General features: G+C 35.5%; 2 protein-coding genes across 2 annotated transcripts; both read left to right on the top strand.

The window, feature by feature from the left end:
- The first annotated feature begins 3,632 nt into the window (after positions 1 to 3,632).
- Positions 3,633 to 7,649, top strand: LOC145032278 (cytochrome c1-2, heme protein, mitochondrial). Its single transcript, XM_078981040.1, has 8 exons — positions 3,633 to 3,766; positions 4,365 to 4,437; positions 5,460 to 5,680; positions 5,768 to 6,047; positions 6,830 to 6,901; positions 6,983 to 7,099; positions 7,183 to 7,248; positions 7,332 to 7,649. Exons 2-8 carry the CDS (start codon positions 4,378 to 4,380, stop codon positions 7,446 to 7,448), a joined length of 933 nt encoding a protein of 310 aa, XP_078837166.1. The 5' UTR covers positions 3,633 to 3,766; positions 4,365 to 4,377; the 3' UTR covers positions 7,449 to 7,649.
- Positions 7,650 to 18,379: 10,730 nt separating this feature from the next.
- Positions 18,380 to 21,407, top strand: LOC145032277 (cytochrome c1-2, heme protein, mitochondrial). Its single transcript, XM_078981039.1, has 8 exons — positions 18,380 to 18,542; positions 19,150 to 19,222; positions 19,644 to 19,864; positions 19,952 to 20,231; positions 20,587 to 20,658; positions 20,736 to 20,852; positions 20,941 to 21,006; positions 21,093 to 21,407. Exons 2-8 carry the CDS (start codon positions 19,163 to 19,165, stop codon positions 21,207 to 21,209), a joined length of 933 nt encoding a protein of 310 aa, XP_078837165.1. The 5' UTR covers positions 18,380 to 18,542; positions 19,150 to 19,162; the 3' UTR covers positions 21,210 to 21,407.
- Positions 21,408 to 26,719: the final 5,312 nt, after the last annotated feature.

The following is a 26,719-nucleotide window of genomic DNA, read 5'->3' as shown; positions in this document are numbered from 1 at the left end:
CACAAGTTATCTTGTGTTTTACTTGTACCCCCCCCCCTCGCGCGCGCCCTTAAAACATATAAAAAATAATGAAAACATAGGGGTATGAACTCACATCGAGTGTGCATTTTTTGGTTGAATACTATGTGATGGCGATGATCATCGGGTTTAGAACACGCTGATATGGTCAAAATCCTAATTTATATTAGCATATAATATCGGGTATAAATCAGATAAACTGTTATATAACACTAGTTTCTGTAAGAAACTTACCAAATTAATTCCTAAGAATTAATTTAAGTGACTGTTCTTCCTGGGAAATTTCGTTGAAGATATGAAGTGTTCTTGGATGATATATGAAGATTTTAAGGTAATTTGGGCAAAACTTATGAATATATGGTGTTTATGGATGAATTTTGAGAACAAAAATAGGAGTTTTCGTAGTGGGAATGTGAGAAATGAGGTGATGATTTCGGTCTTGGCTTATACAAATGAGATAAATTGATGTAACACGTGCATTGGAAAGTGTAATTTATCCTCTTGAAATGCGTGCCACCACCTAAAATAGAGATATTGGCTTATCTCCAACCAATTTCGGTAAAAAGGGTCCAACCGAAAACTATGATTTTAATCCAAAAAGGAAATCGAGAAGTCAAGGTCTTTGGTCTTCGCAAGTTCTCGGTCCCATGGGTTCTCGGTCGAGGAGTGCTCTTGGTGTGGAGGGTTCTCGGTGGCAAGAGTTTTTTATTTCTGGAAACCGAATACTCCTATGGTGGGGTATAAACTCATTGAATATTGAATAAATTTATTAGCCATGGAACTCTTTGACTTATATTATTGACCGAGTTATATTAGATATAATTAACTTGCTTTTGACTTTGGTTTAATTTGTTAGACTTTTATTGACCCAAAATAACCAGTTGTTACATAATAAAAAAATGATCACATGTAACAAAGATTTAATTATAATTTTGGTATTAATATATGAATAAAATAAAAAAACATGTGTACATACAATCTCCAAACAGTGCAACCTTACCTTCTATATGCTTTGTTTGTCATTCTCTACCCCACCCTACCCCATGTAACTCCAAGAAAATTTTCATGGCAGTAAATAAGGATAGTTTAGTAATTTTACTTTGTTTTATGTTCTTGGATAGATGAGAAAATACGAAGCTCATAAAAGGGTATCCGATGAAAGTAACTACCTCTACATTCATTAGTTCGGATCTATCGGATAGAACTCTGCTTTTGTATTAAAAACTTGGTTATTTGCTTTGAAAAATCCCAAATATTCACCTTCAAAACATATGGAATCATTTAATAACATACACAATACGAGAAAAAAAGGTCAAAGGGCAAAGAAAAAAATGTCGAAGGTCACTCACCAATCCAAACTTGACATTGAATATTTTCCAAGAATTATCAAAAGCGCCAATCTCATTGCCCTAAATGACAACAAAGATTATAAGACATGATACAAATAATCACATCCACAAGAGCAAGAAAATAGTTATATTACCTCTTGGCTAATCTTTACAACTAATGAATTTGTTGTTCAAAAGTGTTTGGGTTTCCCAGTTATGCCCCTGGTAGAAAATTTTATTTTTCACATGTTCCAATATGGCCTTCACTCAATCGATCACAATTTTTTTTATTAGAACCATATATAAATGCTATGAATTTATAGTAATAAAAAATAACTACATACTTGGCCACTTGGGCAACATACTTTCATTTAATTGTTTATTATAGAATTGTAGTGTTTTTTTTAAAGAGACATAGAATTGTAGTTTTTAATAATACTTAAGATTATAGATAACTTTATACCAGAACATGTGGAGCAAAGAATCACACATAGTTGCTAAGCTCGGATCAACTCATGTGCAATGCCAAAATTGGACCTTCAGAACACGCTCTGTTAACTCAACCAATGAATCCAGTAAAAACTATCAGTTTTTTTTGGCTAGTACTTAACCCATAAAGCTCACTAATCTAAAAGGAAACAACCTCGTAGTCTATATTCAAAGAGAAGAAAACAAGCATTTTCTATTACACATACATCTACATTACTTCCATTTCCTAAGTCATTAAATATGCAGAGCATATAGCCTTCGTTGACAACCTCACTCCTTCATCCATTTGTTAAAAAGTTAAAATAGTGATTTGCAGTCAGAAACACACCTTTTCATGGAAGATAGCGAGTCATACATGGAGAAAGTGAAATAAATAAACCCATTAACAATGCATTAAGCCGAATTAGGTTTTTGAGGAAGTGAAATAAATAAACCCAACAGAAAATTAGGGTCTTACATGATCGACCCTTTTTTTCTTTATCCACTTCAAACAATTAACAATACATTCAACAAAAATAGGTTTTTTAGACTACCGATCCAGAAGAAAAATATAAAAACAAAAGGTGTTTTCACTTACCGATGAAATTGAATCCGTTCAACATTTAGTCGACCTCAAATTGTAAAATCCAAGTAATTTGAGAGGCTAAAAATGAAAGATGTTATCTGCATCTCAAATTTGATTAAAGAACTATTCTTGACTTCCGGTTTGTAGTTGTAATTTTCAAAGCTCCAAAACCAAAAAGTCACCAAGCCAAAGTAGTTGGGAAGTTACCTGGAAAGATTAGAATGAGCACCAAAGGGTCGATCATGTAAGAACCAAAATCACAAACAATTTGTCGCCTCTGGAGCATTCGAGATTTGAGTGAAGTTTGGAGGAAGCTGGTAGCATGTGTGAATCGGAGATGAAACAGTGGGTTCCAACACCAAAAAGTGATTGATCAATTAAAAAAATCAATTGAGATCATAATCAACAATAACAAACCCGATTCTGCCAATGATTATACATGATTGCCTCTATGGATCGAGAATGTTGGAGAGGTCAAATTGTGTTAGTGATTGAGAATGGTGGAGTAGACGGCGATGTGGCCACTGATGGATGATGGTGGAGTGGTTATGGCCGACTGACGCCTGCTGATGAAATCGTTGGTGATGGAGAAGCAGACCGGTCGTCGTTTCAGTTTTACGTCTCTACGGAATGCGTTGTTGTCACTCGAAGGGAGGCGCTGATGGAGAACTTCTTACGCCAAAGTGGATGGTTCGATGACTCCTACAAGCGAAGAGGATGATGGATTGAAGGGAAAGTATATGATAAAATCGAAGGTACCTTTGGATTGGTGGATTCACGCCGGAGCAGAAGAGCCTACAAAAATTGATGCTTCAAGAAGAGAGAGGCGGTGAAGGATATGGATGGCGGTAGAAGATAGAAGAAATATTGGTAAAAAGAGAAGAAAAAGATATTAACAACTGATGAAAACGATTAATGAAACGTGAAAGGATATGGAGTTGAATAACTGGACACTATAGGTGGGAACATAAACACGTAAGGATCAAACTGACAAAATTCTTGGAAAAAAAATCAAAAAAGGAAAATATAAAAATGGTTCAATAGGAATAGAATACTATTCCTAAAACTACCTCACAATTAAACTATATATAAATTAAAATAATAAAATATTATTAAAATAGAATAAGATAGATGTAATTACACCCATCCGATGAAAATATGACAAGGCCCAAATATCCATTCTGAATTTCATTTCGGTCCAATATTTGAACGATCAGGACAAGGCCCAAATAGAAGGAGGACGCGAGGCGAGACCGAAAGATCTGAAATTTCTTGTCTTCGATTAATTCCAATCTCCTTCATCATTGAATCCATCTGCACTAGCTGAACGCCGCCGATTAAGGCCAATCTCTGCCGACGACGACCTGTAAGTGTCTCCCTTGTTGTTGGATTTTGAACGCTTCAAAGATGCCGTAGGGTTTGGTCGTCTGTGCGAAATGTGGGACAATCTTTGTTAGATTGCCTTTCTCTTGATTGATTTCTCTTACTAACTTTTATATTTTCCGTCAAAATTTATAAAATCTGATGTTATCCCGGCCTTTTGAGATTGCTTTATTCTCTGAGCGTGATTTGTAATCCATGTAGTAACAACTAGTGTTGTGTTCTTGTTAGTTTAACAATTCATAGAATTTCTTATTTCAACCCGAGTTCCATCCAAATTCCAAATTGATATGTGGTTTTGTTTCAAATTATATAATACGTAGCAAAGCCGATGTACATGGAAGTTTTTCTGGAAAAAAAGGGTTAAATCCTAATCAGTTTTGGATTTCAAAAAGTAGTTGCCTTTGAGATCGAGGTTACATCAATATAGTTATCTTTGGGATGAGAGGAACATTACTATTGGTGATGTTTACCATGTACTTGATGTTTATATGCCCTGGATATAAATTCGGTAACAAACCAATAACGGTATTTTTAGGGATTTTTTATAAGCTAACATCAAATTCGGATGGATGAATTTACAGGAAATTAGCTTGAATGGCTGGTGGTAGGGGAATTTACCACTTGCTGAGGGGCAGACTCCATTCTCATTCAGCTGTAAGCATTATTTTACTATTTGCATTTTCTTCATTTAGCTTATACTAACATCTTATGTAGTAATTCTGGTGTCTGTATCGGGGGCTGGGCAGATTGTATATTAGTAATAAAATGCTTCTAAGAATGTATTTTAGGTTAGGAGCAGAGACAAGAAATGATAATTACTCTTGAAAATGTCAATTTCTTACCTACAAGTTTTTATTTTTTAAGCCATCCACCTCATAGATATGTTCCACATGGCACTACCACATATTACAACCGAGGATTTTTCTATGACCTAACCAACCACAAATCATGAATGGTGTTTGAGTTAAATTGCAACATAACACACACTCAGATTTTGTTTTTGGTTATTTTACATTTGATAGCACTTTAATATCACAATGACAAAAGCCATTGTCTTACAATTTCATATTCACTTTAGTAATTGTAACATCCCATGGCCCCATTGGTTCATCTAAAAGACTCACAACCAAGTTATAAGGACCATTATAATTATATGAAGAGTGGTCACACACATAACCTCCTTTACCTGCACTCAACTTCACAATTGATTTTCTCGATTCAATCCACATCTTTCTTTCATGATGTATAGCAAAATATCAATTTCAACCCTAAATTGCTCATCTCTAGTAATTTAGCGTACAAAGTACAATTACCATTTTCATCCCATTGATGGAGTTTAGTCATTATTGATAACAGTAGCTACTCAAGATATCAGATATAACAAGTAGTATTCAGCAATGGATCTAGTGTTCTCATCATTTAATACCACATGAACATGAGTGCCAAGTTTTTGGAACAAAAGCAAATATCGTTTAACTGATACAGACATACTTCCAACATGAAAAAATAATGTGTATATTTTGTACTTGGATTTAAAAGTTAAAAGAACTAGGTTGCCCTTTTGAAGCATGCACATCTTTGATGGCCATGGATTATCAGAATTAGCATATAACTTGGTTGGAGATGCATACATTGTAATCACTGATTCCTGTGATTATCATCTTAAAAAATTTCAGGCCCCACGAGCATTGTCATCACTGATATTGAGGAAAGATCAAAATGACACCGGATCTGCTGGTGTGAAGTCATTGAGGGCAATTGCTCTTCTAGGAGCAGGTGTATCAGGGATTTTAAGTTTTACAACTATTGCCTCTGCTGATGAAGCTGAACATGGTCTTGAATCTCCAAGCTACCCGTGGCCTCACCAAGGCATTCTCAGTTCATACGACCATGCTTCGTGAGTTTCTTTTAATTAACCTTAAATCTACTGATTCGTTTTTTCAGAAAGTTGACTTTTTGAATATTGGAATTTGACCATGAGCAGGATCCGACGTGGTCACCAGGTGTACACGCAGGTATGTGCATCGTGCCACTCGATGTCACTGATTTCATATCGTGACTTGGTGGGAGTTGCATACACAGAGGAAGAAACAAAAGCAATGGCTGCTGAAATCGAAGTGGAAGATGGTCCAAATGATGAGGGTGAGATGTTCACACGCCCTGGCAAACTCAGTGATCGCTTCCCTCAACCTTATGCAAACGAACAGGCTGCTAGGTTTGCTAATGGAGGAGCCTACCCCCCAGATCTCAGCCTTATTACCAAGGTACCCTCTTCCTTCCACCTTCAGTTTCTTCCACTGATTTTGTTTGCGTGGTGCTAGATTCTTTTTTTCCAGTTTTTAAGGGAAAAATGGTCATTTTCATAGTCTCTTATTTTGTTGGCGTGTAGTTCAATCCTTCCTTTCAAGTTTCAGTTTTCAAGGGCAAAATGGTCATTATTATATGTTATATATATTTAACAAAAGAGCTTTTAAAGTTAACCACACAAGGACCTAAATCAATATCAAACATTGCTATAAGGACCAAATTTGAAAGTTTTTTCAAGTTTTATACTAATCGCAGTACACGTAAGAAATCCTAGGGTCCATCTTTGTCATTATCTCTTTTTGTTTTGTTTTGTTGATGTGTTGCTAAATTCTTCCTCCCTGTTTCAGTTTTTAAGGGCAAAAAGGTCATTTTATAGATTTATTAGATGGGATACTAAAGTTGACTATACATGAAAAATCGATATATGAAACCTTGCAGTGTACACTATTGTTGAAATATGCTTCAATTTTGGAGTTTGGACTAAACACTGTAAAATTTTGAAAGCCTGGGATCCATTTTTGAATTTCTCATTTCTTAATGTTCTGTTGGTGAATTCTTCCTTCCAGTTTCAGTTTTTAAAATTTATATAAATTTAATAAAAAAGGCTTTTAGACTTAACGATGGAAACTTAGGAATAAGGACCAATAACTACAAATTTCTTTCATTTTGGACTAAACACAGTAAAAATCAGAAAGTAAAGGGGTCATATGTGTAATTAACTCTTTTTAAAAAATTTCAGGCTCGCCATAACGGACAGAACTATGTGTTTGCACTTCTGACTGGTTACCGTGATCCTCCAGCTGGTGTTACTGTGAGTTGTGAATCTTTCTAAATTTTTATTTTTTTTAAAAAAATTGTGATTGTTGATAAGTTTACAATTTCATGCCTCCAGATTCGTGAAGGTTTGCATTATAATCCATACTTCCCTGGTGGAGCCATTGCGATGCCTAAAATGCTTAATGATGGTGCTGTTGAATATGAAGACGGTACTCCTGCAACAGAGGCCCAGGTTTGAAAATGGACTGAACCTGCTATTTTCATCAAACCACAGGGACCATTTTTGTAATTTACACTATTTCCTATATTTTGTAGATGGGAAAAGATGTTGTCTCGTTTTTGAGTTGGGCTGCAGAACCAGAAATGGAAGAAAGGAAACTGGTACAAAACTACAAATCCTTCAAAACCAACAAATTATAATTATTATTATTATCTTATTAAAATGTGTGATTTTGATGATGCAGATGGGATTCAAGTGGATATTTGTATTGTCGTTGGCTTTGCTTCAAGCAGCTTATTACAGGCGTTTGAGGTGGTCTGTTTTGAAGTCCCGCAAGCTTGTTCTTGATGTTGTCAACTAGAGGCCAATCTGATCTGCTCTCTGGTTGGATCACAGATGTTTTAAAAAAAAAAAAAGATTTGAAATGATAAATAATTATTTCTGTAAAAGATTTAAATGCATAATTTTTGTGCTAAATTTGTTACACAAGATGTATTTCGGTTTTTACTGTTTCTCCATTTTGGAATTTTGAAACAAGTAATAAGGGAATTGTGTTCATTTATTTTGCTAATTGTTTTCCAGCTTCTTTTATTTAATCATATGTAATGGAATAAAATATGTAATAGAAAAATTCACGAAATACTTCAAGGATTCAAAAGTTCTTGATTGAAATTGATATGATAGGGATACATTGTTTGCATGAGAAGCTAACGGCCTCCAATAGGACACTATTACAATATTTTTCAGTACCTGACTACCTTCTACTGGCCTTACTACTACCTTACATATCCAAACAATAAGAACTTGTGATTAATCCCCAAAATGCCCATGGTTCCTTCAAGGGTGTGTCGTGCTTATGTTGTATGAGGTGTTGCCTTCTGCTAGTGGCCTTGTCATATTCTTCTTCCTTTTGTACGTGAATTGGATGGGTCGATGCATAACATTACCCCACCCTAAAGGTTGACCTTGTCCACAATGTCAAATTTGGGAAAAGCACTTTGTTTCTTATCAGAATCTTCCCAAGTAAAGTCAAACTTCCAAACATTCTTCATTTAATCGGTATCTTTGGGCTGGTTCAAACATATTTTTGGCCCCGGACGAAAACAAAAAAAAAATGGACTATTCTATAAATAAATTTTAAGGTTCTTGTAAAATAGATTAATGCCAAAATTTGAAGTCTTGGCCTTTTATAAGAAAAAATAAACAATTGTTAGCAAATAAATTAAAAAATAGACGATTAATCGGTAGAAGTAATATATATATATATATATATATATATATATATATATATATATATATATATATATATATATATATATATATATGTTCAGGTTCATTTGAGACCATTCTAATTTTATGAGACCGTGAGACCAAATCTAAAAATAATTTTAAAATTCAAAATAAATGGAAAAATCCAAAAATTCTTTTTTTAAATGTTATTTTCGGAACTTGAATTAACCAATTTTTTTTTAAAAAAATAATAAAATTAAAAAAAATCCCATTTTTTTTAAAAAAAATACGTGAAATATTCTAAATAGAATATTACACTAACATATTCTAAAAAATAATTTTAAAATGCAAAATAAATGGAAAAATCTAAATTCTTTTTTTAACTATTATTTTCGGAACTTGAATTAACTAAAAAAAATCCTTTTTTTTTTGAAAAATACGTGAAATATTCTAAATAGAATATTACACTGTACATATTCTAAAAATAATTTTAAAATGCAAAATAAATGGAAAAATAAAAGAAAAAATCCTTTTTTTAAATATTATTTTCGGAACTTGAATTAACTAAAAAAAATTAATAAAAAATAAAAAAAAATTAAAAAAATGCGTCTCACGGTCTCACAAAATTTGGCCATCTCACATGAACCTAACTATATATATATATATATATATATATATATATATATATATATATATATATATATATATATATATATATATAATAAAATGGCTCACTTAAATATAAGATACTTGTTTTAGTCCTCAAATTTGAACTTGTCGTGTCTTCTAAAACAACAAACAACAAAGTAAAAGTGTCCAAACAATCTTAGCTGTAGCATTTTAATTTTCAAAACACATTTGATACATTTATTAAATACATAGATATATTTAAACAAAATTGGAGACCCAAAACACCATGTGGGCCCAGGGTTGTCGCCCAACTTGCCCAAAGGTACCTCAGTCCTTTGTCTTGCATCAGAAGTCACATTCCTCACTTTTCCTATCTTCTTTGGTGATAAAAAATAACCCATAAAAAGACCAACCAACTTTTGGAAAGGCTTGTTTGCTATTAGTCATTGTCTATACTGTTGTAGCTTCAAATGCACCCATTCTCCTTCATTGAGGTTCACATCTCTTCGGTTCCTATCAACATTTGTCTCCATATTCTGTTGGGCATTCATTAAAAGTCCCTTTAATTCGTCTAAGATGACATCATGTTCTATTAATTGGTTTCTAAGGATGACACCGCCGTTTAGCCTTGCTGAAGCCGATTAGCATGTGAAGGATCCCTTCTATTTTAGGCTTTGAATGGGGCAACACTTAGTGGTTGTGTAAAAAGTCGTGTTATGCTAGAATTCCGCCCAGGACAACCATTTAGAACAAGATTTCAGATTTCCTTGAATAATAGAACAAATGTATATTTCACAAACTTGTTGACAATTTCGATCTATTTCTGCGTTTGTGGATGGTAAGTTGTACTTCGCAACAATTTTGTAACTTAGAGACCAAATAATTTGCACCAAAATAGGCTCATAAAAATCTTGTCCTTGTCTTAGTTAGAGACGACATATAAGGGAAACACGTGGAGACGCACCATTTCTTTCGCAAACAAGGTTACAAACCGCAATGTGCGTTTGACCAAAAGGTTGACATATTTGGTAAGACGGTCAACCATTAATCATGTTCGTCCTATGAGATTAGGGAAGTCCTTCAATGAAATTTTTGTCCTAGACTTTAATCGAAATAGGTAAGGATTGTAGGAGACCTGTTGGATGTGTAGTTGTAGCCTTATGTATTTGGCATACAATGCACCTTTGTACATGATTCTGAACCATTTTGCACAAGCCAACCAAGAACCATTCATCCGCCAAACACTGATAAAAATCCCCGGTATGAATGAAAAAATGACATCCATTAAGTAATGTTGTCATTTCTTAATGGCTAAGACAATCGACATTAACTCTTTTTCACATATAGATTTGATTACGATAGCCGAGGATTGTTGACCCTGCATGGGAGGGTCTGGGTACCGTACTGGGGCGGAGTATAAAAAGTGTTGATAGATGAGGCCCACAAGTCTCGGTTCTCCATCCATCCAGGGGCGACGAAGATGTACAGAGATCTTCGACCCGATTATTGGTGGCCCTGCATGAAGTGGGACGTAGCTTGGTATGTGGAGAGATGCCTGACCTGCAGGAAGGTCAAGGCAGAGCACCAGAGGCCCCACGACAAGATGCAGTTGTTAGACATTCCCGTGTGGAAATAGGAAGATATCACTATGGATTTCATTACTAAGCTTCCCAGGACCGCATGTGGGGTTGATTCGATATGGATCATCGTGGATCGGTTGACCAAGAGCACTAATTTTATACCGATCCAAGAGAGCATCTCGACCGAGAACTTGGCCGAGATTTATGTGCGAGAGGTAGTGACACGTCATGGAGTGCCTGTCTCGGTGGTGTTAGACCGAGATGTCCGGTTTACTTCCAGGTTTTGGAAGCGGCTTCACGAAGAGATGGGTACTCGTCTCCATTTTAGCAGTGTTTTCCACCCTCAGATAGGCGGGCAGAGTGAGAGGACGATTCAGACTCTCGAGGACATGCTTCAGGCATGTGTGTTAGATTTTGGTGGCAGTTGGGATACGTATCTTCTATTAGCGAAATTTTCTTATAACAATAGTTACCACTCCAGTAAAGACCGACCTCCTTTCGAGATGCTCTATGGGAGGAAGTGTAGGACCCCAATTTTTTGGGGTGAGGTCGGCCAGAGAGTCATGGGGAGTACGGAGGTAGTACTCAAGACCACCGAGCGGATTCAACAAGTCCGGAGCAGGCTCCAGACTGCTCAGAGCCGGCAGAAGAGTTACATCGACAAGCGGCGTTCAGACGTGGAGTTTCTAGTGGGCGACATGGTCCTCCTGAAAGTGTCTCCCTGGAAGGGTGTTATTAGGTTTCGGAAGTCGGGCAAGCTGGGCCCAGGTTCATTGGTCTATTTAGGGTTTTATCTCGGGTGGGTCGGGTTATGTATCGGTTAGATCTTCCAGTAGAGTTCAACCAGATCCACAACACGTTCCATGTTTTTCAATTGTGGAAGTGCTTAGTGGATGATTCAGTAGTGATACCTCTTGAGGACATTCAACTTGACGATATCCTAAACTACATCGAGAGACCCGTGATGATTTTAGATCGCAAGATGAAGGAGATAAGGAACAAGAGAGTAGAGTTAGTGAAGGTGCAGTAGCAGCACCGCAAGGGTTCGGAGTGGACATGGGAGCCCGAGGAGGAAATGAGGGAGCACTACCCAGAGTTGTTTCTCGAGATAACATACTTCGAGGATGAAGTCTAAGACAAGTGGGGGAGAATTGTAACACCCGGTCTCAAGTACGCATTTAAATTTAAGTCAAACTTCATATTTTTACCCTTGGACTCGGTGAGTTGAAGGCTCAACTCGTCGAGTAGGATCGACTCCGGGTTGGGGGATTAAGTGACCTACTTGACGAGTCGGAAGACCGACTCGGCAAGTAGGAGCTGTCTGAGTGAAACCCTACATTGGAGGGTTTTCACCTTACTTAAACAACTTATGAGGCTTCCACCCCAGCCTCCATCACCCCCAAGTCCTATCCTCAAAACCCTAATAAGTTGTGAGACTCTTTGAGCCATATTGTGCCTTTGCTTCTTTATTTGAAGCTAAAAGAAGGAAGGGAAGCTTGGTGAATCAAGGAGTAAGTCAGTGGATTCCAAGTTTGGTTGCATTTCCAGTGTACTTGAGGTAAATAGCCCCTATCCATACCTCCTATGTGTTAGATCTAAATTGGGGATTGAACCTTGACATCTTTGGGCGCATTTTGTTAAGCGTGTCAAAGCCAACAAATAAAGGGGTAAAATAACTCCTTAAACACTACTACTTTGTACTAGAAATGTAATACAAGGTAAGTAGGGTCGATCCACAGAGACACGGAACAAATGTTTATACCTTTTTGCGGAAGGTACAATAATGGTCACATAAATGGGGGGGTTGGTATGCAATGATTTAAACAAGTGGATAAAGCAATACGTAAATGATCAATTAAATAAAACAAATTCAGGATTTGTGATAACTCCAACTCTATGCAAGACAATTTAACAATGTGATTCCAATGATGAAATAATATCTACTCAATTTCACCTAAGTTGGTACTTGAAAGTGTTAACAAGTTCTAACACTTCCCATTCACCAAGTTGTCAAATTCAAAACAAGCTCTTTGAAAATAACCTAACCTTCTAATTTAAGTCTAAACAAGCTCTTAGATAAAAATCAAAAGGTTGCAATAAGATTTATGTGAATGTTCCCAACAACACCCAATACTCCTCACAAGCTTGGGAGTTTAAGAGTATGTGAATAAGATTTACACTAAATTCATTCAATGGAAATCAATTTAGTGTTTGTTACTTAGTCCAATTCACAAAACAATTACGGATTTTGCAATTAGATAACTTGAATGACCTAACCCTAATTCAAATGGCCAATAAGAATTAAAATTAGAATCAAACATTCAATTGAAACAAAATCAAATTCACTAGGTAGGAATTGGAAGTAAACATCAAATCACATGATTGAAATCACAACTAAAAAGTCAAGACATAAAGTTGGAGAAACTAGGGTTCTAGCCACTCATGACTAGAACAAGATCACAAATCTAGAAAATGAAATTAAAGTTCTTACAAGATGAAATCAAATGTTCCCAATTGTTAATCAACTCCAAAATCCTCAAGAAATCGCCTTCTCTACTCCAAAATTCGACCCCCTTAAGTAAAAAATCGGTTCCCCCCTTTAAAAATGGTGAAAAACTGCTTTAAAACCCGCATTTACGTTTACACGGCCCGCGTAAATTAACACTGTCATTTACACGGCCCGCGTAAACGCAAAAATATACTGCGCAGAAATCTACGTTTACACGGCCCGCGTAAACGCAAGGCTTCCATTTACACGGCCGTGTAAACGTCTGTAAAGCCAAAATCCTCATTTCTTTGATATCTTGCTCCTCGGTGCTCTGCAAGTCCTAAAATTTTGTCCGCAACTTTTATTTACCTCCTCCAACAATATCCTACCTCCAAAAGTTCCTGAAATATCACAAAAATATTTGAATGAAATTGCATCATGAAAAATCCCGAAAAACATGCAAAATGCATGAGTTTAAGCCTATATGCAATGTACTTTTATGAAATAAAGCTACAAAATGGGTACATCAAATGCACCTAACACATTTCCATGTCATTTCGGATTCTATGGTGTAATGTAGGGTAGAAGCTTTAGATCTAGAACCTTGGAGAGTCCTCATGGCATAAAGGTGCCATCATTATGGCCATGAGAACCCCATGCATGTAATAAACCCCATTTTTGGTCCTTTAAGCTTAAAAATCCCATGCATGGACGTAAAGTTCATGACTTTACGTGTTATATCGGCCTTAGGAGCCCAGATCTACCTTTTGGATGAGATTTGCACAACATAAATCAAGTTATGGACTTGGACATAATCCGACTCGATGAGTCGCTCATGGGACTCGACGAGTCGGGGGTTTGGTTCTCCAACCTTTTATGATTCGAAGGGATCCAGTTGAGTTTAGAAGGGAGCTAGATGAGTCTAGAAGAAGGACTCAATGAAATAGACGAAGTTATGGACCTGGAAACCATGGGACTCGGCGAGTGGATGAACACACTCGACGAGTCCAAGGCAATCTCCCAACCCATGAAAACGGACTCGACGAGTTGTTCATACAACTTGACGAATCACTGACTAGACACACTTATATGATGAAGCTGAACTCGACGAGCTCAAAAAGGAACTCGACGAGTCTGTTGAAGATTGTTCTGATGTTATTATTGAAGGAGAACTCGTTGAGTTCTTGCTAGACTTGATGAGTAGAGTCGGGTTGGGGACAGATAAAAGAATAGGGACTCGGTGAGTTGGCAAACCAACTCGGCGAGTCGAGTCAACTGGATGTTGAATTTAGCCAGGGGTAAAATGGTCATTTTACCTTACGATTAGTTATCAGTGTTTGACTAAGTGTCTTTATGGAAATTATAGCCGGAGAGTCGTCGGAGCAACATGCAGAGATTCCTCACCCAGAGTTTCAGTAGTCAGACACACGAGGTGAGTTTTCCTCCAGTAGGAACGGGTCTATAGCACCAATGTCGTCCCATTTAAGTAGTAGAGTATCCCGGGGTAATCCTGATGTCGGGGTTTAGCCCGATGCAGCTTATATCTTTCCGGACTTCGGTCTGATGCTGGGGCGATCCCGAGTAGTAGTTATGTATGCGTGATGTCTTTGTGATTTATGCATGTTATATGATATGTGCTATGTTTTTCAGGCTTCGGTTCGATGTCGGGGGAATCCCGATGTATGTTAGTTTACATGTTATGTGTTATGTGTTCCGGGGTAAGCCTGATGTATGTTAGATATTATGTTATGTATTATATGTTCCGGGGCAAGCCCGATGCAAATTATGTGATTATGTTATGTGTTTATGATATATGTATTGCTGTGTATGTGTCGGGGTAAGCCTGATGCCAGGTTGAGCCTGATGCCCGATGCGGTCGGATGTCGAGGAGAGCCCTATGTCGGGTAAGTCGATGCTGGGATTCGTCTCGATGCAGTTGGGAGTAGTCCCAGAGTTATGTTATTTTGATATGTGCTTTGTATGGTATGTGGTAGTTTGGGGGAGCTCACTAAACTTCGTGCTGACAGTTTCAGTTTTGGTTTCAGGTACTTCAGCTAGCAAAGGGAAGGACTTGAGTTGATGACATGACACACATCATAATTTATTAGTCTGAGAGCTTACTCTGATATTTTATATGAGACTGTTATATGATTGACAGATTTTATGAGATTTTGAGATACATGTTTGATGATTTTAATTTATGGTGATAATATTATGTTTGTTAAATGATTTTAAAAACGGAATTTTTGGCTTGTATTTTTGGGATGTTTCAGCAGATTGAATGGAAACATTTGTGGAGCCATATGTGACATCCCCATTTTCACGGCCAGAAAAGATCGATTTTTGTTTATGCTTTATAAAAATCATAGTACCTCTTTTAATAAAAATGTTGCGGAATTTGTTCCCAGCATAACATGATAAATACGTTATCAAAGCATTTCCGAAGAAAAGTAGTTTTATTCATTTTAAAACATTTGGGATGTCATCGTCAATACAGAAAAATAAGCATAAACAGAACTTACATTCATTATCACTAGTGATTTATATCTCTTTAATCTCTCAGTGTAATGTGACTTCATATCAACACGTGTGATATAAATAAGCTGAGTAGGTTAGGTTGGGAAACCTGGTGAGTACATAGGATTTTCAACCCACAATAATATAATTATTATGTTTAAACAATCAAACAATCAACCCAATTACCCATCCCCATTATCTTATTTACTTTTAAGGATCTATCCTAAGAGTCATTTATCCTGCATTCGTTTATTTCGAAGTCCGTTGCTTCCAGGGTTATAGGATTGACACTAAATCCATAGCTGCCAATACTCATTCGTAAAACACTAATTCCATAGTTGCTATAGTTTATTCATTGGGTACTAAATCCATAGCTACTAGTGTTTATCTAATAGGTACTAAGTCTATAGCTACCAATTCCTAACAGGTACTAAGTCCATAGCTACTAGTGTTTATCTAGTAGGTACTAAGTCCATAGCTACCAATTCCTAACAGGTACTAAGTCAATAGCTACCAATTCCTAACAGGTACTAAGTCCATAACTACCAATGTTTGTCCAATAGACACTAAGTCTATAGCTGCCAATGTTTGCTCACATCATCTTTTATCTCTCATCATTCATCTACTCGTGTCATGCCTAACAAATTTGTATATATAAAATACGTATATAGTTTAAATCTTTAAAATATGTATAAAAATGTTCATCCAGCATAGACAACAAGTATTCATATAATATGCACGCATAACACGTAGTTTATATAAAACACTTCATATCTATGTGTAAGATGAAAGGGACCATGCACTCACCTAAGAAGGTGGTGACTCGGCACTCGGACAACACTTCGTTATCTCAAAACAATTTCCATCGGACAAAACCTAGTATCATCACCACTAGAGTTTAGTCTAATATTCACCGAGACCAATCAATAGTCTAGCTATTATTACTATTATATAAGCGTTAAGCAACACTCTTATATAACTCATAATAATAGCCCAATAATTATTTTAAGGTCCTAATAATGTTACTATATCAAAACATAAGTTATACTAAAGATAGGACAGGCGTAGCTCACTTACAACGGGTTTCTCTCAAAACCAGGCGCCGCTGGAGCAACGTTCCCGAGCTGAAAGGCTTTTCTTCTCAGAGCCGTCGGGCGCTCCAGGGCTTCCGCCTCGTGCTAGGGAGGTTCTGTAGGCTTTTTGGGGGCCAAAGAGAGGTTCTAGAGAGAGGGAAAGAAGTACGAAGGTGTGAGAATGAATGGAGGCCTCACCACTTATTTATAGGGGATGGAGGAAGGTTCACGTCGTGAATTATTGATATTCACGTCGTGAGCCAGGCTGGCTACAACCAGGCGCAACCTGGTGTTGACATGTGACATCGCACACATGGTGGAAATCAGCCGATTTTTAAAAATTCATAAGTTTCGCGTACGAACTTTGTTTTTGACGTTCTTTATATCCACGCATAGGTAAAAACAAGATCTACAACTTTAATTTAGACTCCGTTGGCTAATTCTCGATCGATCTTAAATTTAACAGTAGAAGGAGTTTAGACTGTTAAATGACCGCGAAGAATTCGTAACTCCTTCATACGGACTCCGTTTTCGTCTGTCTTTTTACCGTTGAGTTCCTATTAATGAGATCTTCAACTCTCATTTAGGTCGCGTAAGCCAAAAAATGCTCAAACTAAAATTCGAGGTTCGGACCGTGCACTGTTAAGCCGAATCTTAGAAAAATCATAACTTCCTCATACGAAGTAAGATTTGGGCGTTCTTTTTATGGTTGTTTTTGGTTTAACGTATACTACAACTTTGATTTATATTACTAGGGCCAAAAAGTCTTCTATCATAAATTCATTATTTTACGTCTCTTAATGCCATGTCGGTTTTGCCGAAAAACTTCGACGAGCCATAACTTCTTCATTATAACTTGAATTTCAGCGCTATTTCAACTTGGTTAAGATTATTTATTTTAAATAATCTTTTTTCAAAAAGTCGTTTTCGAACCCTATTATCTCTAAATTGACTAGCCCGGATATACGGACGTTACACCATAGAGGGAAAAATATAAGCTAGCGAATAAGTGAATGAGTTGATCATATGAAGGTCGATAACATGGTGGTGATTGAAGGTTTAGGATATAATGTTTTGTGATTGAGTGTTTAGAGGTGGAAGGTTTAGTGATGAAAGGTTTGAAAATTTCTTTTGTTGGTTCTTTGGGTTTTTTTTGATTGAGATGAAGATATTTTTCTTTGGTGAATTAAGAGAGTATGTAAGAAAGATTATGATATTTTGTGTGTGTGAAATGTTAAGAGTGTGGTTTGATTTATACTATATGAATTATAATTGAATAATTTGAATTTTGTTAATTAAAAACATTTTTTTTTTAAATTTAACTGTGACAAAGAAGTTGGTGAATTTATTTTTGGAAATTAAATATGGTCAAAGATAAGCAATCCGATCAAATCTTCTTTTACCAATGACATTGTTTTCTGTGTTTCTTTCTCTTCTCAGGACGAGGATACATTAGCGAGCCCCCTAGCAAGCGCTAGGGTGCGGTGTTTCTGTTTGGCCCTATAGAAACTCATTATTTTAAATGTATTTTTGAAGTCATTTATTTTATATATTGTAGTTAATTTTTTTTGTTAGTTTTAGTAAACGTTATTTTTTAATTAGTTTTTTATTTAATAGTTAATTTCAATAATAGGTAACTTTCGATAATAGATAGATTTTTAGCTAGTTGATCAAACAAAAATAAATGCCATCCATAGTTAAACAAGTAATTGTGATTGAAATTTTGTCATATTATTTTTGTTCTTTGATTTTCTTAATATTTGAAATACTACTGGCCCAACCAAGCCTGATCAGTGGTCACGGTAGAACGAACGCGAGGCGAGAGTTAAAGATCTGAAATTTCTTGTCTTCGACTCATTTCAATCTCCTTCATGATTGGATCAATCTGCACGAGCTGAACGCCGCCGATTAAGACCAATCACTGCCGACGACATCCTGTAAGCGTCTCCCTTGTTGTTGGATTTTGAACGCTACAATGATACTCTAGGGTTTGGTCGTCTGTGCGAAATGTGGGATAATATTTGCTCGATTGCGTTTCTCTTGATTGATTTCTCTCAATTACTTTTATATTTTCCGTCAAATTTTCTAAAATCTGATGTCACCAGGCCTTTTGAGACTGTTTTATTCTCCGAGCATGGTTTGTAATCCATTTAGTAACAACCAGTGTTGCGTTCTTGTTACGTGCTAGAAGTTTAACAATTCATAGAATTTCTTACGTCAAACCGAGTACCATCCAAATTCCAAATTGATATGTGGTTTGTATCAGATAATTTAATATGTAGCGAAGGTGATGCATATTGAAGTTTTTCAGGAAAAAAGGGTTAAATCCTAATCAATTTTGGATTTCAAAAAGTAGTTAGGTCAATGTCGTTATCTTTGGGATGAGAGGAACATTACGATTGCTGTTATTTGACTTGGACTCAATATTTACATGACATTTCTCCTGTTTATAAGCCCTGGATATAAATTTGGTAATAAACCAGTAATGGTGCTCTTAGGGATTCTTTATAAGCTAACATCAAATTTGGATGGATGGATATACAGGAAATTAGCTTGAATGGCTGGTGGTAGGGGAATTTACCACTTGCTGAGGGGCAGACTCCATTCTCATTCAGCTGTAAGCATTATTACTATTTGCATTTTCTTCATTTAGCTTTTACTAACATCATCTGTAGTAATTCTGATGTCTGTGCCCGGGGCTGGACAGACTGTATATTAGTAGTTAAAACACTTCTATGAATGTATTTTAGGGTAGGAGTTGAGACTAGAAATGCTAATTAGTAATTACTCTTGAAAATATCAGTTTTTTAGCGACAAGTTTATAAACCATCCACTTCGTACATATGTTCTCCATGGCAGTTCCACATATTGCAATCTAGGATTTTTCTATGACCAAACCAACCACAAATCATGAATGGTGTTTGAGTTAAATTGCAACATAACAAACACTCAGATTTTGTTTGCCATACGGTTTCATCCATTCACTTTGGTATTCACTGATTCCTGATTCCTGTCATTATCTCCTTAAAAAATTTCAGGCCCCACGAGCATTGTCATCACTGATATTGAGGAAAGATCAAAATGACACCGGATCTGCTGGTGTGAAGTCATTGAGGGCAATTGCTCTTCTAGGAGCAGGTGTATCAGGGATTTTAAGTTTTACAACTATTGCCTCTGCTGATGAAGCTGAACATGGTCTTGAATCTCCAAGCTACCCCTGGCCTCACCAAGGCATTCTCAGTTCATACGACCATGCTTCGTGAGTTTCTTTTGATTAACCTTAAATCTACTGATTCGTTTTTTCAGAAAGTTGACTTTTTGAATATTGGAATTTGACCATGAGCAGGATCCGACGTGGTCACCAGGTGTACACGCAGGTATGTGCATCGTGCCACTCGATGTCACTGATTTCATATCGTGACTTGGTGGGAGTTGCATACACAGAGGAAGAAACAAAAGCAATGGCTGCTGAAATCGAAGTGGAAGATGGTCCAAATGATGAGGGTGAGATGTTCACACGCCCTGGCAAACTCAGTGATCGCTTCCCTCAACCTTATGCAAACGAACAGGCTGCTAGGTTTGCTAATGGAGGAGCCTACCCCCCAGATCTCAGCCTTATTACCAAAGTACCCTCTTCCTTCCACCTTCAGTTTCTTCCACTGATTTTGTTTGCGTGGTGCTAGATTCTTTTTTTCCAGTTTTTAAGGGAAAAATGGTCATTTTATAGTTTTAACAAATGAGGTGTTAAAGTTGACGATACATGAACCAATATCATTAAGAAACCTTGCTATACAAGGACCAAATTTGAAAAATGTTTCGGTTTTGGAGTAAATGTGGTAAAAATCAGAAGACCCAGGACCAATGTTAAAAAATGTTTCAGTATTGGACTGAAACAGTAAAAATCAGAAAGCACAGGGGCCATATGTGTAATTTACTCTTTTTTTATATTTTTATATTTTTTATTTTTTTTAAAAAATTCAGGCCCGCCATAACGGACAGAACTATGTGTTTGCGCTTCTGACTGGGTACCGTGATCCTCCAGCTGGTGTTACTGTGAGTTATGAATCTCTATTTTTCATTTTTTTTTTTAAATTTTGATTGTTGAAAACTTTACAATTTTATGCCTCCAGATTCGTGAAGGGTTGCATTATAATCCTTACTTCCCTGGTGGAGCCATTGCTATGCCCAAAATGCTTAATGATGGTGCTGTTGAATATGAAGATGGTACTCCTGCAACAGAGGCCCAGGTTTGAAAATGGACTTAACCTGCTATTTTCATCAAATCCCAGGGACCATTTCTGTAATTTTTTCTGCTCTATTTCCTATATTTTGTAGATGGGAAAAGATGTTGTCTCGTTTTTGAGTTGGGCTGCAGAACCAGAAATGGAAGAAAGGAAACTGGTACAAAACTACAAATCCTTCAAAACCAACAAATTATAATTATTATTATTATTATCTTATTAAAATGTGTGATTTTGATGATGCAGATGGGATTTAAGTGGATATTTGTACTGTCATTGGCTTTGCTTCAAGCAGCTTATTACAGGCGTTTGAGGTGGTCTGTTTTGAAGTCCAGAAAGCTTGTTCTTGATGTCGTCAACTAGAAGCCAATCTGATCTGCTCTCTGGTTGGATCACAGATGTTTTAAAAAAAGAAGATTTGAAATGATAAATAATTATTTCTGTAAAAGATTTAAATGCATAATTTTTGTGCTAAATTTGTTACACAAGATGTATTTCGGTTTTTACTGGTTCTCCATTTTGGATTTTTGAAGCCAGTAATAAGGGAACTGTGTTGATGTATTTTGCGAATTGTTTTTAGTCTTCTTTTCCAATTTAATAATATATGATACATATAATTTTTTAAAAATTAAGCCGAAACGAGTAAATTCATGCTATATTGACAAAAAAGATAAAGTACGTTGCTATTCTCATAAATTTGCTTTATAGATAAAAACAAAAGAATATTGAAAGAGTCGTCATACTGGTTCTTCGCACAAGTTAACGTAATGCTGATACAAGTGGTAGATATAGTTTGTTGCCACTTGGTAAAAGTCAATGACTATCTCTGTTGTTTCAGAAGCTGAAAGGATTACCTGATGAATGAATGGTGGAGTTCTGACAGTGGGGGTATAATACTTCATAAGTCTGGAACTATGCTATAAACAGAGAGCCGATTCTTTATGAAAAGAAAGGGAGACTAGACTACCATGAAGCTGGAGAATATCACAAACAAACTAGGATTAGGCAATTGGCTTAGTTTTTACCCATACAGCAACATATTTGCATACTCCCTTAAAATAGCAAGATTTAATCAAAATGTTATAAAATGACTTTGCAGTTTCACTCATAATAGCAAATACTTACATTTCTTTATACAAAATAGCAATGTACTTAGAAATCATTACTCGTATTAGTGATGCATTCACATATCTTCACTTCTAATAACATCTACTGTAACAAAAAAAGTACATTGCTCATATAAAAATGTACAAGTACGTTGCTATTATGGTTATAAAATTAAGTATATTGCCATAACTGGTAAAGAATTCATAATACATTGATACTTTGGGTAAAATGATAAAAGTTGGTTGCAATTATGGGTATTATATATCGTACAATATTGCTTATATTGATAGTGAGAGTAATTTAGATCTTTTCAAAGACTAGTACTCTTAATCTATGAGCAACCAATGGTTCTGGATTTATTTTGGAACCGAAACCAAAGAAGTTGGATAGAAAAATCACATTATTAGGATAGATACAGTTACACAAACCCTTTGATCCACCATAGAAGATCTTATTTGTTTATTGGGAATGACGTTTTTTACTGTAAAAAATCATATAAAAAAGTCAATTTTGTAAAAAATGTGTCATAAAAAGTAAACAACATAATATTTTGATATTAAAAAATCAGTACACTTATATTCATATAGGTTGGTTTGTTTCGATCACCTTTTGAAAACTATAATACCATATATGCAAAAAGAAAGAATTTAGGGTAAATAGCACAAAAGACATTAAGTTTACATCAAAATTATAATTTGACGCTGTGTTTTTTTCCTCAAATTTGACACTGTATTTTTTAACTTTTTACAATTCTGACCACTTGGCCCGTCAATTCGGGTACCTGTTAACCTGACATGCTAACATCACATGATGACGTGTCAAAATTGAATTTTTTCCCACAAAAGACACTAAGTTTTCATTTATTTATTTTTTTTTATTTTGACACTAAGTTTAATTTTTTATTTCAATTTTGATACTCTGTTTTTGTGTTCCAAATCGAACATCAATTTTTCTAATTTTGTTTAATGTTGATCATTTTCCATTTGAAACCGTATAAATATATTTTTATTACGTTTTAAACTGTATAAATAGCTAATACATATTTATACATAAAATTATGGTTTGAATGTAAAAAAAAAACCCTTGTATCTATACAAAAATATGGGTTTTAAATGAAAAAATGTATCTATATAGTTTAAAATGTATTAAAAAAATATTTATACGGTTTCAAATGGAAAATGGTGAACATCGAACAAAATTGGAAAAAATGATGTTTGATTTGGAACACAAAAACAACATATCAAAATTGAAAGAAAAAATTAAACTTAGTGTCAAAATCGAAAAAATTGAAAACTTAGTGTTTTTATAGGAAAAAATAACTTTTGACACTTCAGCATGTTATATTAGTATGTCACGTCATCAAAACTGACACGTCATCATGTTACGTCAGCAGGTAACTGGATTGATCGGTCAAATTGTCAGAATTGTAAATAATTGAAAAACACAGTGTCAAATTTGAAAGAAAAAAAAACACAGTGTCAAATTAAAACTTTGATGTAAACTTAATGTCTTTTATGCTATTTACCCAAGAACTATCATTAGATAGTTTTTACAATATTTTGTTGCCTTCACCTCATATATCTTTTAGTAAAGAAAGCCCATTCTTTTTCATGAAGATCCCAAGAATTTTCAGTTGACTAAATTGATATTTCTGTTCAAAGATTTTAGTTTTTAATAGCGTAAAAAGGTTTGCTTGGTTGTTAAAATGGTAAAATGATCATTTTTCTAATGTTCAAACAATTTATTTGGTTAATAAATGAAATGGTATTTATGTATATAACATTTACTTCGTACAAATTCTATTTATACATTCAAAACTTTTAGCTATAACTAGAATTTATAGTCTGGGTTTTGAACCTATTATTTCGTTCATTTTAAAATGTAATTTTTTTTAATTGGAATGTTAAGTCATTTAAGCTACATCTTTAAAAAAAGCTTTCCGCCTGTGGTCATATTTGGAATGGATTGATAATAATTTGTTTTGTTATACCATCGTTACGTTAATTACAATTCATTTAATGCTCACACCACAACAATTATTATCAAACTGAGAGGGATGGGGATGCTAAACTCTATAAATTATTTTTTGCAAAATAATCGTTGTATATGGAATAGGTCATTCTGAGTCCGTTTCGGACTCCATAGCGGGCTGGACTGTCTATCAAAGACCCTCAAAAATGCCCATTCCGCAGTAATAGTACTTATACCGGATTTCTATTTTTAAATTCATTTTCCGGATCATATTCCGATACATTCTAGATCTTGATTTTATTCCGGATCTTAAATTATACATTCCGACATGTTGCGGCCACACTTTTCGGCATTTTGACCCATTCCGACACGCATTCCGATCTCCGACTTAAGATATGGAAAACGATCACAATGACCATGTTATTTTATGGGTAAGTAATTTACTCTTATATTCTTAGTAGTTTAATTTGAAGATTTTGGTTTTTAGAAACTTTATTAGGAATGTGAAGAACATTTCGAATGAACCGAACACATTATGGAGTAGCAAATATATGTTTATAATGCATTAGGATCAAACCAACACTAGTTTAATTATTTACGTTAGGGTATTATACATCGAAAATTAGTATTCCATAACAAAAAATATCATTTAAAAATTCGAGGAATTGGTTTGAAATATGAATATCGTGTTCGGGATGCGAAAAACATGTTTGAAATGGTCATCACTTTTCGTTCCGGAGTAGGCTTATAACTTATATCAAGTTTTGTACTTGCAGCACGCCATGATTTTTGATGCATAAACTACACTGACTTGTAAACTCAAAGTCGTGGATATTCTTGCGACACTTAAAGACAAACCATCATGCGAGACCATGTTTCAGAATACATGTTTTGAGAGGTGGTTAGATATTCCTAAGGTAGATGTGAATCCTTTACTCCTACATTACATGTTTTTCCACAAAGTTATCACAGACCCTCGCAGCGAACTAGAGAAAATGGTTTTGAGATTGAGGGTTATGAGTGAAACGTCCCAAAATACTAGTAAAATTTTCGTTTTCAAAACACCCAAAAGCGATACAACCAATTGCTTTCAAAACCCAACAGTGTAAAAAGTATTCTCAAACATCAAAGTGAATTAAATAAAAAAGTGCGGAACAATCTTTAGGAGATGTTTTGCGATCAAGCCTAACCCTTCCATTTGGAACAAAAAGTACCTGAAACATATAAACCACAAAAACATAAGCACAAAGCTTAGCGAGTTCCCTAAAAATACCACATACCATACATAACAATACATGTCTATCTCAACCCCATGTGACTGCTATGGGACAAATCATATTTTTACCATTATTTTCTACCATGGGCCGAATAATGGTATTTATTTGTACAAGTATCAGGGTCCAAATCATGGTCTTCCATACAACTACCAGTGACCAAATCCTGATTTTTCATCAATTGCGAAGGGTCAAACCATGGTCTTTCATACAAATGTTGTGACATCCCCAAAATCACGGTTAGAAAAGACCGGTTTAATTTATGCTTTTAAAATAATTTCAGAGTAATCATTTGATTAAAAGAGTTGCGAAATTTGTTCCCAAAACAAAATATGATAAAATAAGATTTACCAAAACATTTCTTAAAGAAATGTATTTTCATTATATAACAAAATCCGGGATGTCATGTTCCGATAAACAGACCAAAAACATAAACATTACATTACAGACCTTACAACAGTTATATAAAACATCAGGTCCATAATCCAAAAATAACTTGACAAGTCATCCAACTAATGCTTTGGCTCCACTACCTATAATACAAAGAAAACTGAATGGCCCAGGCTTGGGATCCTGGTGAGCATATAGGGTTTTCAACCCATAATAAATAATTATTTTTAATTCCATCAACCAAAAAAAAACCCAATTATCCATTCCCGTTATCCTCACTTTACGTCCCTAAAACATCTAACACAAGGGACCTAGTCTAAGTATATTTCACCGGGGCGACAACACATGCATTCGGGGGTTTCCCAACAATATATGTCAAATAAGACAACCATGAGGGGGATGAAGTACAGCGAATGAACACCCAAGTTCATTAACACCTACAGGTGGCGAGCCTACTAGCGTTCCACGTGACTGTCTAGAAAAGTTAGTGGTCGTCATCTAAACTCTGCTAGATGACTGAATAAAAAACAACAACATCGAGGCCTCTCTTCATTTTAACACACATCAACTATCTACCAATGCTTTACCCATCACTTTTGTAGATAAAAATACATATACAGTTTAAAATTTGTATAAAACATTTATTCAACACTTATTTCAAATAAACAAATAATGTATAAACACATAACACGTATTTTATATAGAATACTTTGTATCGGTGTGTTAAAAGAAAATGAATATACACTCAGTTCAAATAAACAACAATATATATACACATAACACGTATTTCAAAGCAAATACTTCATATTTATGTGTTAGAAGAAAGTAACCACATACTCACTTGATCAGAAGATGATCGGACAGCACCACGACTCTAAGAGTATTATTCTTCGGTGAAATTGGAAGATCTTCACACACCGGGCTTCTCACAACCAGAGCTTCGGCTCGGAAACTCTTTTCTTCTCAGAATCTTCGGTGCTCCGAGACTCGCTTCGGGTCTCGGGATGATACCGGGGCTTCGAGGGGTTAAAATAAGGCTTAGAGAGAGTATCGGGAGTGTGAGAGTAAGAGATGATCAACCAAAGTCGGTTGCCCCGGGAATTCTATTTGTAGGGCAAAAATGCTAGGTTT

Source organism: Lactuca saligna, chromosome 2 (assembly GCF_052625555.1).
Source record: "Lactuca saligna cultivar CGN05327 chromosome 2, ASM5262555v1, whole genome shotgun sequence".
Taxonomy (NCBI): Eukaryota; Viridiplantae; Streptophyta; class Magnoliopsida; order Asterales; family Asteraceae; genus Lactuca; species Lactuca saligna.
The sequence above is the reverse complement of the archived record's forward strand: the minus strand, read 5'-3'. Positions and strand labels throughout refer to the sequence as shown.

What these genes read in the sequence shown, in the direction of transcription:
- LOC145032278 (XM_078981040.1), top strand. Translation starts at nt 4,378, where the DNA reads ATGGCTGGTGGTAGGGGAATTTACCACTTGCTGAGGGGCAGACTCCAT. An exon ending in GACTCCATTCTCATTCAGCT is followed by an intron (nt 4,438 to 5,459) that starts GTAAGCATTATT and finishes AAAAAATTTCAG; the next exon opens with GCCCCACGAGCATTGTCATC. An exon ending in CTCCTGCAACAGAGGCCCAG is followed by an intron (nt 7,100 to 7,182) that starts GTTTGAAAATGG and finishes TATATTTTGTAG; the next exon opens with ATGGGAAAAGATGTTGTCTC.
- LOC145032277 (XM_078981039.1), top strand. Translation starts at nt 19,163, where the DNA reads ATGGCTGGTGGTAGGGGAATTTACCACTTGCTGAGGGGCAGACTCCAT. An exon ending in GACTCCATTCTCATTCAGCT is followed by an intron (nt 19,223 to 19,643) that starts GTAAGCATTATT and finishes AAAAAATTTCAG; the next exon opens with GCCCCACGAGCATTGTCATC. An exon ending in AGTTCATACGACCATGCTTC is followed by an intron (nt 19,865 to 19,951) that starts GTGAGTTTCTTT and finishes GACCATGAGCAG; the next exon opens with GATCCGACGTGGTCACCAGG.